General features: G+C 42.5%; 1 protein-coding gene across 4 annotated transcripts in view; it reads right to left on the reverse strand.

Annotated features, from left to right (window-relative positions):
• Positions 1–13,723, reverse strand: part of LOC138763991 (kynurenine--oxoglutarate transaminase 3-like) — a 100,604-nt gene that overhangs the window by 68,662 nt on the left and 18,219 nt on the right. For all 4 annotated transcript variants that reach the window (XM_069939123.1, XM_069939120.1, XM_069939121.1 and 1 more), the window contains 2 exons: positions 13,071–13,157; positions 5,271–5,393 (listed from right to left, as the gene is read on the reverse strand). In XM_069939123.1, coding sequence (XP_069795224.1) covers positions 5,271–5,393; positions 13,071–13,157 — 210 coding nt within the window. The remainder of the gene's footprint in view (positions 1–5,270; positions 5,394–13,070; positions 13,158–13,723) is intronic.

Below are 13,723 nucleotides of genomic sequence, written 5' to 3' on the forward strand. Positions count from 1 at the left end.
TCGGTTGTTACTCTGCACTGTGACCAATGCTACTCCTCATGAGCTCATGTTTACATTCGACAGAAGGTTGGCATCGGGAACTACACTCCCAACCTGGCTCACTAGTCCTGGCCCGATCCTTCTCAAGAAGCATGTGAGACCACCCCCAGATGGAAAGGGTGAAATTGCTCCATGCCAACCCCACGTATGCCTACGTGGAATACCCGTATGGCAGGGAGGGCACCATTTCTATCAGGTTACCTGGCACCCGCTGGAACCGAGGATCCGTTGCCTCAGGTGCCCCATAAGCTACTGAGCTTTTTCTCCCCACCCCCGCTCAGGGCCTCAGGGTTACCCAGATCAGGAGGAGAGTGAACCCCCCCCCCCCCCCCTATCATTGAGCCGGAGCCCCAGCCAACTACCCTTTCATCACAGGTGGACCAGGAGACTCAAGGAGGCCAAGGTCCCCTGGTGCCAAGTTGCTCCACCAAGATCTCCAGACCTCTGGACTGCCTGAATCTGTAAACAGTATTGTAAATGTTTCTCTTCTGTGTTCATTTCCAGGTTCTGTTCATCCACAGACCCTTAATTCTGAAAGATGGGGTGAATGTAGTGAACTGGGATTCACTAGAAGTGTGCTGTACTGACAACTGGCCCTGCCTCCCACTCCTCCCCCAGAGGCCCATATATAACCCTGGTTTCCCACCTAAACCCAGAACCCCTCTGACACCTGTTCATGAACTCTACCTGTGTTGTAAGTTAATAAAAGTGCTTGTTTTCCCTCCAGTCGAGTGTGAGCTTTTATCTAACGGTACAGCCAGCAAAGGCAGACAGGAATGTGAAGTTGAAGATAGGGTCAGAGCAGCGTGATCTCACTGAAGGGGGAAGCAGGCTTGAAGGCCCACTCCTGCTCCATACAAGATTTTAGAGGCAACCACATTGTTGACACACAAGGATGGCAACCAAGGTTCAAACGGAAAAGTGGCTGATTGACACTAGAAATATATTTTATGTTCTGCTGGAACATGTTGCAAGAACATTGCGTGGTTTCAGCAATATGCAACAGTGGAGCTGTTGTAACAGAAGCCCTGCCACTGGTACGAACCCAGAAGAGCGGGGAGCGGAGACACAGTGCTGCTTGGAAGGGTCCCACCATCCGATCCTGATGCCGATGGCTCCATACAAGTTTTAAGTGGCCTATTAAAGGAGCCAGTGTTTTATTTTAAATCCTGCAACCATGGAGGACTGTGCCCAAGATGGCAGCACGCGTGCTGGGCAACATACCACGAGGGGCTGGAGAATCTAGTGGTGTTGCGGACCAGTGCAGGGCACCAAGGACAGAATACCCCCCACCCCCTCATCCCGCGGAGAAGAAGCAGGGAAAGTAACTATGGCAGCTCTCGTGTGAAGCTCCCTTTGACCATCGGGTGCTCAGCGCTTGAAGGACGCACACAGGCTGTGGGCTGCTGGAGATGGGCCCAGGTATCAGAAGCGCGAGCAGAGGGTAGGAAGGGTTCCCGAAGAGCCTTGCGCCCTGAAAACATCCTGGTCGTGTCGGAGGTTTGGATCTGGAGCTCGGGCTGCTCAATGATTTGAATGGCTGCAGAGGCAGCCGAAGTGTTGGAGGGAAGCGTGTGGACTCAGTGAATCTGAAGGGACTCCATTTTGCTTCTCTTTCTCCTATTGTTAGGGGCATAGGCCAATAATTTAATTTTTAAATATTTTATTTATTAGAAAACAAAGGAATAACCACAATTACAAAATTAAAATATTAACAAATTGTCAAAAATTTTCATGGTTTACATAGAGAAAAATCCTAAAAGATTACAAAGAATCCTAAAAAGAAACAAAAAACCCTAATCCACCCCCCCTTCCTTTAACCAAATTCTACCCCCTACTCCCCCAAGAAAAAAGAAATTAAATAAGAAAGAGATAAGGAGAATAACCTAAATCAGCCATTCACTAAACAATGCGGGAGATCCAGCCGTACTCAAGACCAGTCTCAGATTTTTAAATTCGAATAACCCAAATATGGGCTCCAAATCTTTTTATTCATACAATATTGATGTCGTAAATTATGTTATCTTCTCCATTGGTATACAAGACCTCATTTTCAAGTGCCAACTTTGTAAATTAAGCTCCGTTTGATCTTTCCATGAAACAGCTCCTGCTAGAGCTAATCGCAAGAATGCCATTTGAAATTTATCTGATTTGTTGACCAAAGCCATTTTAGTAAGTTCCCCAATTAAAAAGATCTTTGGGTCAAGAGAAAATTGTATTTCAGGATATCCTGAAAACAGTCTCTTATCCTAGCCCAAAAACCCTTAACTTTATCACAAGACCAAACTGAATACAAAAAGGTATGGCATCGGGCAATGTTCATGGCCAAAAGTTGAAGTGCATCATTTTTAAATATATTTTAATGCAACAATAAAAGGAATCTTGGAACTTTTGTTTATTATTGCTTAGGGTTTGTTTCCCTGAAGCAGAGATCGTTCTAGTATTCTAGCGAGTGACACCTCTTTTCACTGAGCAATATTCCCACCGTTGTCAAGGGGAGCTTCACACAAGAGCTAATGGTATCAGCTCACTTCCAGCTGGTGAAAGGACAGGGACCATCCTCAACCAACGATGTCCTGACCAAATTAAAAATCATCCAACTCACACTTGGGACCTAAAAATGCTGCTTCATGTTAAAAGTGCAGCCTCTAGAATTTCTCCAGGGATCTACTAACTTTTGTAAATGACTGACATTCCTCCTGCAGATATTACAGCAAAAGCACCAGGACTTTACTGGGACCTTCTAAAAGAACAGAATAAATATGGAAAGAGGAAAAATGACAAGGTTAGAGGAAAAGTTGGGGGTGGGAAGAAGAATGGAACAGCTCTTTCAAAGAAACCCATGACACCAGAAACCCTGTCATATTTCTACAGAGGTGCAGTGGAAAGTGTGCTGACCAGCTGTGTGCAATGCCCTCCAAAAGGTAGTGGGCACAGCCCAGGACATCAAAGGCAAAACCCTCCATACTATCCAGAACATCTACAGGGAACACTGCCATTGGAGGGCAGCAGCGATCATCAAAGAACCACACCACCCAGCACAGGCTCTGTTCTCGATGCTGCCGTCAGGAAAGAGGTATAGGTTCCACAAGACTTACACCACCAGGTTCAGGAACAGCTGCTACCCCTCTACCATCAGACTCCTCAATGACAAACTCAATCAGGGACTCACTTAACGACTCTTACTTGTGCACTTTATTAATTTATTTTATTCTCTATGTATTGCACAGTTTGTTTACATTCATTATCTGTTTACATATATATGCTGTGTACATTTTTTTAACATGTATATGCTGTGTACATTTATTTAATGTACATTTTTTACGCTACTGCAGGAAAAAGGAATCTCAGGGTTGTATGTGATGTCATGTATGTACTCTGACAATCTGATATCTGAAATCTTGAAGAATTTGCCTCGTTTCAGTGCTGTATGACTTTACCATTCTACAAAACTTCCCTTTATTTAAATATGAGGAAATACAGAAACACTTTGTAAGAAGACAGTAACCAAAAAGTAAAACTATGATCTTCCAAAAGCAAATATGCCATGTGGATTATAAAAAAACTCTATACACTATTCAGTGCATCCAATTTTTAATTTTGTTTTGACATACCGCATGGTAACAGGCCCTTCCTGCCCACAAGCCCGTGCTGCTCAATTACACTCAACCGCTGTATGTTTTGCAGGGGGGGAGGAAACTGGATCACGCAGAGGAATACCGTGCAGACACAGGTAGAATGTACAAACTCCCCACAGTCACAACTGGATTCAAACTCGAGTCACTGGCGCTGTAACAGTGTGATGCTGTAACAGCGCAAATATTTTTAAAAATACTCATTCAACTTTGGAAAATGTATCAGTATAATTTACTCAATCCTGACCAAGGCATAGGAAAATCGTTTGTAATATAAACTAGCAAACTGTTAGTTTTATTAGACAAACAAATTTAAGGTCCAGCAATATTTTGGGTTTCACAAAAATGCTGGAGAAACTCAACAAGTCATGAAGTGTTCTTGACATAGCAAAGAAAAGAGACATAACCAATGTTTTCAGCCTGAGCCCTTTGTTAAAGTGTGAGCAAAAAGCAAGCAAATGCCTGAATGAAATGTAATTGTTGGGGGAATGGGGAAGGGTAAAGTAAGGGAAGGAGTACAAGATCACAGGTAAGATGGACATGGGTGGGAGGGCAGAAGAGGGAAAAAAAAAGCTGAGAAGTGGGTGGAGGGCTGGAGGAAAGTTGACAGAATGAGAGAGAGAGAGACAGACAGACAGACAGGGGTAGGATCTAATGGAAATTGGAGAAGTCAATGTTAATGCCACTGAGTTAAAGAGTGCCCAGGCGGAACATTAGATGTTCTTCCTCCAAATTTCCATTGGTCTTAGTGTGAAAGTGCATGAATATTTTGTGTTAGTTCGTTTTGGGCAATCTGACTCTTTTCTACACAGCAGTATTTGCAGGAGGCTCACATGTCCATACTCAACAACTACATGCATCTTCCATCATACAACTTCAATACAGTTTGGCTGTTGTGGAACAAAGGTTCTGCCTGGTGGAGATGGGTATAGAATGATCAATGTTAATTAATGGCTGCTTTGTAAAAGAATGCAGAGGGTTGTAAATATTTAAAGAGCGTATTGCCAGGCAACCCCAGCCCAGCTAGTAAATCTCCATCAGCCTGGAGTTTTCCCAGATCAGGTAAGGTGCAAGAGCAATGCCTGAGGAAAAGAGAACCTGGTTTCGTGATTGGTTCACATAATTATACAATTTGCAGATGAATAGTGTGTGGCTTAATGCTTGTCACTCGGGAGAAGGCTGCTTTATGATTGGTTAAGAGATTGCTGCAGGGTACAGAAACCCATGTAATTGTGTGCTTGAGAAGCTCATGGATCTCCTTACGGGGGCAGAGTTTGTTGGTGGGGGGGGTGGGGGGGAGGGGTAGGGGGAATGATAAACCTCCTACCAAACTTGTGTGTAAATAAAGGAGCACTGGGGAAAATAAAATGTCCTACAGTACATTGCTGAAGAACAAAACACTACCCTGGACCTGAATAAGGGGGTGGCGGGGGTGGGTGTTGAACAGTGACCATCCACACGACCCACTTTGGACTTCAATCCCATAATTTGTATTTGAAGCTTTTCTTTGTGGTAGAACCATTCCAATTTTTTGATCCATCACAAAGACAGATTCTCTTGATGCACCCGAATAATATTTGATACCTAAAGGCTTACCTTGCCCACTGGATTATTGGGAGTATTAATGATTATTGCTTTGGTCCGAGAATTAAATTTACTGGCAAGTTCATCTGGGTTGAGGATCCAGTCACCACTGCCACTCACGTCTTCCTCTTGTCTCTTAACAGAAAAACAAACATATTGAGTTTTCCTCCAGCGATCCCAATAAATAAGAGAAATGGAGAAAAATATTCCGATTTGGAGAAAGCCACCAGAAGTAACACAAGCAATGGAGTTAACAAAAACAATTACAGTAAACCCCCTGAAACCTCTAGGGATTGGTAGATGCCGGATAAATGAGTCCTCTGGTTGCCTGAGACTTCCTGTTCCAATGATTATCATAAGTAATGTCTCTGCATTAAGTATAAACAGTTTAAAAGATAAAAAATACTGGACTTCACTTGCATGAATATACAAACCTCAAAGCATTTAACTTTATTTTCAGTCACATTCATTGAAAACATTAAACCGTGGCTGCATATACAGGTTCCTCCCCCTTCACTGAGCCCCATCGAATGATGAACAAATAAATAGAGTTATAGTGTTCTCCAAATTTGCAGATAAAGCCTGCTAATATATTTAATAATACACCAATGAAGACGCTGTTTACATCCGGTACCGCACGGATGGCAGTCTCTTCAATCTGAGGCGCCTGCAAGCTCGCACCAAGACACAAAAGCAACTCGTCCGTGAACTACTCTTTGCGGACGATGCCGCTTTAGTTGCCCATTCAGAGCCCGCTCTCCAGCGCTTGACGTCCTGTTTTGTGGAAACTGCCAAAATGTTTGGCCTGGAAGTCAGCCTGAAGAAAACTGAGGTCCTCCATCAGCCAGCTGCCCACCGTGACTACCAGCCCCCCCACATCTCCATCGGGCACACAGAACTCAAAACGGTCAACCAGTTTACCTACCTCGGCTGCACCATTTCATCGGATGCAAGGATCGACAACAAGATAGACAACAGACTCGCCAAGGCAAATAGCGCCTTTGGAAGACTACACAAGAGTCTGGAAAAACAACCACCTGAAGAAACACACAAAGATCAGCGTGTACAGAGCCGTTGTCATACCCACGCTCCTGTTTGGCTCCGAATCATGGGTCCTCTACCGGCATCACCTACGGCTTCAAGAACCCTTCCATCAGCACTGTCTTCGCTCCATCCTCAACATTCATTGGAATGACTTCATCACCAACATCGAAGTACTCGAGCTGGCAGAGTCCGCAAGCATCGAATCCATGCTGCTGAAGACCCAACTGCGCTGGGTGGGTCACGTCTCCAGAATGGAGGACCATCGCCTTCCCAAGATCGTATTTATTTGGCGTGCTCTCCACTGGCCACCGAGACAGAGATGCACCAAAAAAGAGGTACAAGAACTGCCTAAAGAAATCTCTTGGTGCTTGCCACATTGACCACCGCCAGTGGGCTGATCTCGCCTCCAACCGTGCATCTTGGCGCCTCACAGTTCGGAAGGCAGCAACCTCCTTTGAAGAAGACAAAGGAGGAAAAACCCAACACCCAACCCCAACCAACCAATTTTCCCTTTGAACCGCTGTAACCGTGTCTGCCTGTCCCGCATCGGACTTGTTAGTCACCAACGAGCTTGCAGCAGACGTGGACATACCCCTCCATAAATCTTCGTCCGCGAAGCCAAGCCAAAGAAGAAAGAAAGAAGAAGAATAAAGATAAAGTATCTTACTCAGCAGAGATCAAGAGATACTTCAAGAGAATCACTTCAACGGCGAGCGGCATCAACTCACTCTTCATCCTGGGCGACGCCAGCCTATTCAAACACAACTTTGTTCGTACTTTATTCAAACAGCTGCTACGAGCAAAGCGCAACCAAAACACCCTGCTGGCTGAATATTTGCCAAAGTTCAATGTGTTACTTCAAAGAACATTTACTTTTACAATTTCATCTTTTATTTGCATTTTTTTATATATTCTTATCTATCTTTATTTCTATTCATATATTTTCCTCAATTTCTTTTTGCTGGTTCCTTGAGGTGGCTGAATTCTGGATAACAGGGGTTTTACTATCATGGATTCCACATATTCACAACCTTCTTGGTCAACAAAATTCTCCTCATCTCTGTTCTCCTCCCCTTTAATTCAGAGGCTGTTCCCTCTGGTCTGAAACTCTCCCATGACTGGAAATATCCTCTCCACCTCCACTTTAACCAGCCCTTTCAATATTTGGTTAGTGCAGTGAACTGGAATTCACTGGCTGGCTCCTCCTTTGGCTGCACCCTCACCTTCCTCAATATAAACCCTGGTTTTCCCACCTTAGCTCAGATTCATCTGAGGACTATTGTCTACATCAGCCATTGATTGTAAGCTATTAAATGCGTATTTGTACTTCTCACGTCTCTGATTGCAAGCAGTCACATTACAATAATTTTTAATGAGATCTCCTCTCATCCTTCTAAACTCCAGGGAGTACAGCCCAGAGCTATCAAATGCTCCTCATACATCAACCTTCTCATCCATGGGATCATTCTTGTAAACTTCCTCTGGACCCTCTCCAAAGCCAGCACATCCCTCCTTAAATATTGGGCCCAAAACGGTTCATAATATTTCAAATGTGGTCTGACAAATGCTTTATTAAACCTCAGCATTATGTTTTTGCTTTTAATTTTACCCCCAAAATAGACTTTTTTCACAATAAATTATTTTCAAAAGAGAAAACCATTCAAATCTTTCACACCCATAGAGTCAATCACTTCTCTACATTCCATCAATGTTACATTTGCTCTCTCAATACACCATTACCACCCTGGTGGTACCTTGTTACCTGTGTCTCCTCTGCTGTTTGAGGAACTTCCCCTTCGGTCTCAGCCCCTTAATATCCAGTAATGGGAGGACTCCAGTTTGAGGTCTTTTGCCACAGGGTTCTTGTTTTGGCTGTGCCAAGCCCTCAGTGCATCCCTCAGCAAGCACTCCTGTAGACTGGAATGTGCCAGTCGGCAGTATTCCCTCACCTATATCTCTGGGACAAAATTGGTCCGCTTGAAGATCAGAGTGGTCAGCTTTGTAAGGAGCCAAAAGAGATGGGAGAGGTCAATTTTGTTTTCACTCAGGAAAAGGGCACAGAGTTGTGGGAAGTAAGGAAAACAAGTAGCGAGGTCATGGAACCCATACAGATTAAAGAGGAGGAAGTGCTTGCTGTCTTAAAGTAAATGAGGGGGGGATAAACCCCCATGGCCTGACAAGATATTCCTTCGAACCTTGAGGGACTCTGGCAGAAATATTTAAAATTTCCTTAGACTCAGGTGTGGTGCCAGAGGATTGAAGGGTAGCTCACATTGTTCAAAAAAGACTCCAGAAGTAACCATAGAAATTATAGGCTGACATCAGTAGCAGGTAAATTATTTGAAGTTGTTCCAAGAGATCGGATACACAAATATTTGGATAGTCATGGACTGATTATGGATAGTTAACATGGCTTTGTGCATGATAGGTCGTGTTTAACCAATCTTACCGAGATTTTCAAGATTACCAGGAAAGTTGACAAAGGAAAGGCTGTGGATGTTGTCTACATGGACTTTATTAGTAAGTCCTGCATGGGAGGTTAGTCATGAAGGTTCAGACACTCGGTATTCATGGTGAAGTAGTGAACTGGATTTGATAATAGCTGGACGGGAGAAATCAGAGAGCAGTGGTGGATGATTGCTTCTGAGACTGGAGGCCTATGACTAGTGGTGTGCCTCAGGGATCAGTGCTGGGACCATTGTTGTTTGTCATCTATATCAATAATCTGGATGATAATGTGGTAAACTGGATCAGAAAATTTGCAGATGGCACCAAGATTGGAGGTATTATGGACTGCAAATAAGGTTTTCAAAGCTTGCAGAAGGATCTGGACCAGCTGGGAAAATAGGCTGAAAAATGGTAGGTGGAATATAATGCAAACAAATGTGAGGTGTTGCATTTTAGATAGTTTTAGGCATATTGGCCTTCATAAATCAAAATATTGAGTGTAGGAGTTGGGATGTAACTGTAAGACATTGGTGAGGCCAAATTTGGAGTATTGTGTGCAGTTTTGGTCATTTAACTGCAGGAAAGACATCAATAAAATAGAAAAAGAAGAGAGAAGATTTTCTAAGATTTTGCTAGGACTTTATGAACTGATTTACAGAGAAAGGTTAAACAGGTTAGAACTTTATTCCCTGGAGCATAGTAGAATGGTGGGAGATTTGATAGAGGTATTTAAAAATATGAGGGTATAGAGAGAGTAGATGTAGGTCAGCTTTTTCCACTGAGGGTAGGTGAAATATAAACCAGAGGACATGGGTTAAGAGTGAAAGGGGAAAAGTTTAGGGGGAACTTCTTCACACAAAGTGGTGGCGGTGTGGTACGAGCCGCCAGCTGAAGTGGTGAATGTGTGCTCAATTTTAATATTTAAAAGGAATTTGGACAGGATGGAGAGGAATGGAGGGCTATAGACTGGATGAAGCTCAGTGGGACGAGGCAAAACAAAAATGGTTCAGCACTGGTAATGGAAGATTCTAACCTGTTTTTTTTAAATTTGCAGCTTTGGGTTCTGCAAGGCTGAGAACCTAATTGTTTTTAGAATCAGCAGACATAAGCTAAATTCCACCGAGGGGCAAGAGATGCTGTTATCTGACGAAAGGACATCTGTGTACCAAGAACATTTAATCTTCCTGCTTGTTTTGGTCACAGACTGTCAGAGGCCTAGCCTTGATGCAAAATAAACCATTGTATTCAAAGTGATAAGCTGAAAATTATGTTATTCATTAGAAGCCTAGCATGCTCATCTTTCTTGCTGTGCTGGGAATAGGTGCTTAGGTAAGCAGTTTTTGGGTAATATAAGCCATGGTCCCGCTGCTGAAGTTTAAGACTCTCCGAGAGGTGGCAATATCTCTCAGCAAGAAGAAGAAGAACTTCTGGAGTCCAGTCAACGTCCCGGTCAGGGGAGGTGGAGAAGCTGCTACCGGCGCCCTGACAACCTACTACAAGTGTGCAGTCATTGCTTCACTTCGGCAGTTGGGACCAGTCCAAGCGTTGATAAGTATAGTTGGGAAGGGCTAGCATATTGTAGTGTGAAATCAGCTTTTGAATTTGTAATAAACATTTGTATAATCTGAACTGCTCTCGGTGTGTGTGTGTCTATTTTCTTTTGGTAGTTCAAACACTGTGACCAATCTAAAACGAACAAAATGAGAGGTACAAGTTTACCCAAGACAAGCACTAACTAGAAGGGCCGAAGATGCCTGTTTCTCTGCCGAAATGTTCTATGGTTCTATGGTATACTGAACGACTAACAGAGCAAAGTGCATCTTTCACTGAGTTGATGGTCTTCCAGCAGTTCTACATGTCTGACTGTGTGGGTCCATGGGAACAGCCCACAAATCAGAGAGTCCTAAGTTACACTGCTGATGGGGTTGAACCATGACAAGGACCCTTACATCCTTCTCCACTATTAGTGAATCTGCATTCTTGCTTTTATATTCTAGTCCTCTTGATATGAATGCTAAGAATAAGCACAGAATCCATAACCTAACACATTTGACACCAGCTAGGACATTCATTCAAGGAAGGGGAGAAAGTTTAACTGGAAGTGTGAGGCACATACAAACTCACACTTCCACAAGACAGTGGCATGTACCTGGAACAGGTAGCCAGGGAAGTGGAGGAAGCAGACAGAGCAGCATTGAGGAAGCTTCTAAATAAACACTTGGAATATGTAGGGTGTAAAACTGCTCAAACAACTCTCCAAGAGTCTATTATTTATTAATAATATTTATTTTAATATATGTACATTTGTGCTGTCTATATATGTGCTATGTGTGTTTGCACTGTTTTGAACTGTTGTCCAGAGAATGGTGTCACGCTGAGTTGTACTGGTACAATCAGATGATGATAGACTTGATCTGGACTAGAGGAAAATGGATCATATGTAGGCCGAAGAGAATAGTTTAATCTGCCATTAGCTTCAGCACAGACATCAAAGGCTGAAGGACTTGTTCCCGTGTTATTCTATATTCTATGGGAAAAGCAACTTTCATCAACCATATAACACATTCATTCCTTCCACCACCAGGACACGAGGTGTAGCATCAGACCCAGTCAGATAGCACAATCCAAACACATGATGTCACTCACAAGAAGAATGTGGCACCACCACCAGGGTCCTCCCCACGTGACACACCATCCTGATTGGGACATTCATAATCACTGAGTCCAGATCCTGGGAGTCTCCCCACCACCAGGAGGGCTATAGCAGGTTGAGAAGCTAGATGATGACCACCTTCAAGGCCAGTTAAGTGGCAACATTTACACAGAACTGCTGGAGGAACTCAGCTGGTCTCACATTGTCCTTAGGAAGGGCTCAGGCCTGAAATGCCGGCTAGGTATATATCTTTTCCCCCTCTGGATGCTTCGAGGCCAGTGGCGTTCCTCCAGCATTTCTGTGTTTTCACTTTAGCAGTGGTTCTCAACCTTTTTCTTTCCCACTCACATACCACTTTAAGTAATCCCTGTGCCATCGGTGCTCTGTGATTAGGGATGTAAGCGATTGCTTAAGGTGTAATGTGAGAGGGATGGGAAGGTTGAGAATCTCTGCTCTAGACCCAATTGTAACTGAAATATTTTGCTTGAGAAAAATGGTCATTGGTCCATTTCCTTTGGAGTTATGAAGCTGTGGACATAATGAGTCAATTAGGTAATGATGAAACCAGCGACTTTCAAACTTTTTTGCACCCACAAACTTTTTAATCACAGAGCACCTACGGCATAGGGAATACTTAAAGTGCTATGTGAGTGGAAAGATAAAGGATGAGAACCACTGCACTGCAGTCACAGCATCCGTAGACGCTTTTACTTCACTCCTCAATGACATTTAAATCCAGAAAATTAATATAACAAGGAGACAATTAATATTCTGAAGTGTCCTCACCCAAGGAATGACATATCTGGAACTCATAAAACAGTGAACTTCTAGCAGATTTACATCCTACATAAAAACAGCTTTTGAAGATTCAATTTCCAAGTCCGCCATTCCTTTTAGCTCTTTGAAGATGACCTTTATTTAAGCGGGGCATTTCCCTTGCCATATGTAAGAAGATATAAGTGAATCAAATGAGTAACAAAAAAGATTTAGGAATAAAATTGGTATGAATTGAAAAAGGCACAAAACTTTACGCAAGATGTTCATTTTAATAGGATTGATACGACCATCTCGATAACAATAATTTAACCTCGTTTTTAGATTATATTATTGGGCGGTCACTATACACAAGTTAATTCTTTTGATATATTTTGATCATTTGGTTGATTGCCCTTTGTGGATAAAAATGGAATTGAATTTCACAAAGAATACTTTGTTGGCAATTTTAGATTCCTGTTTATCCTCCTCTTTATACAAGATGACTAATTAAACATAGTTTGAGAATATGGGCACAATTTAGAAGGGTTTTTGGACTTTGGAATTTTTCCTTTGCTAATTTCATTATATCTAATCACTTTTGTTTTTAAAACCTTCTTTGTAAGACACAGTTTTTAATGATTGGCACAGATTGAGTATCAAATGTTTCAAAGACCTTGAAGATTCCATTTACAAGTCTGCAAACGAGTAACCTAAAGAGCGTAATTTTGGGACTGACATACAAACAACGGGCTAAATGGTCTCCTATTGTTCAATGGGGCATGCAATGATTTCTAACACCATTCATTCAAAAGGAATAGTTTCTGATGCCAAGTGCACGACAGCGGCTAATGCACAATGTCCAACCTCCCTTTAAGAAGGTAATTCTATTTAGCAATTGATTAAATACTCACAGGTTTCAAAGAGATGAAGATAGGGACCCCTCCGGCCATTTTAATCATTGCCTCATAACAGTCAAAAAATGGCTCAATGATTATTACCTGAAATTTAAAAACAAGTTTTATTCATTTCAAGTATTCAAAATAAATATCCAGATAAATGCAAGTTAAAATTAAACACACTTCAAATGCTTGGGGGAAAACACAGAGAATTATTACCAAAGTACTGTTGTAAAATTAACCTACACCCCAGGCAATTGATTCCTACATTCTGCCAGAGGCTAAAGAACACTAACTTGTAGTAATGATAACTAGTAGTAATGACCAGGATAACAGTTTGCTCTTTCGAGTCAGAGAGATAAAGCATGGAAACAGCCCCACTGCCCACCAAGCATCCATTTTATTATTCCATATTTCCTGTGGTGATATACCACTAGCTGACTGCAGGGGGCAACATGTGTACCTGAGGAAGAGCACTGGAGGACAAGGCAACACCTGGCCTTGTCTGTGAAGACTGACATGTTGCTCATTTAACCTACACCAGAGACAAGAGAAGGAACACATATAGAGCTTGGATAAATTCTCCCAGTCAGTCGTTCACCTCAACGCATTCACTTCTCATCATGCTGTCAATCTTTTGTTAATAATTTAAAATTTAAGTTTAAACA

This window comes from Narcine bancroftii, chromosome 5 (assembly GCF_036971445.1).
Source record: "Narcine bancroftii isolate sNarBan1 chromosome 5, sNarBan1.hap1, whole genome shotgun sequence".
Lineage (NCBI taxonomy): Eukaryota > Metazoa > Chordata > Chondrichthyes > Torpediniformes > Narcinidae > Narcine > Narcine bancroftii.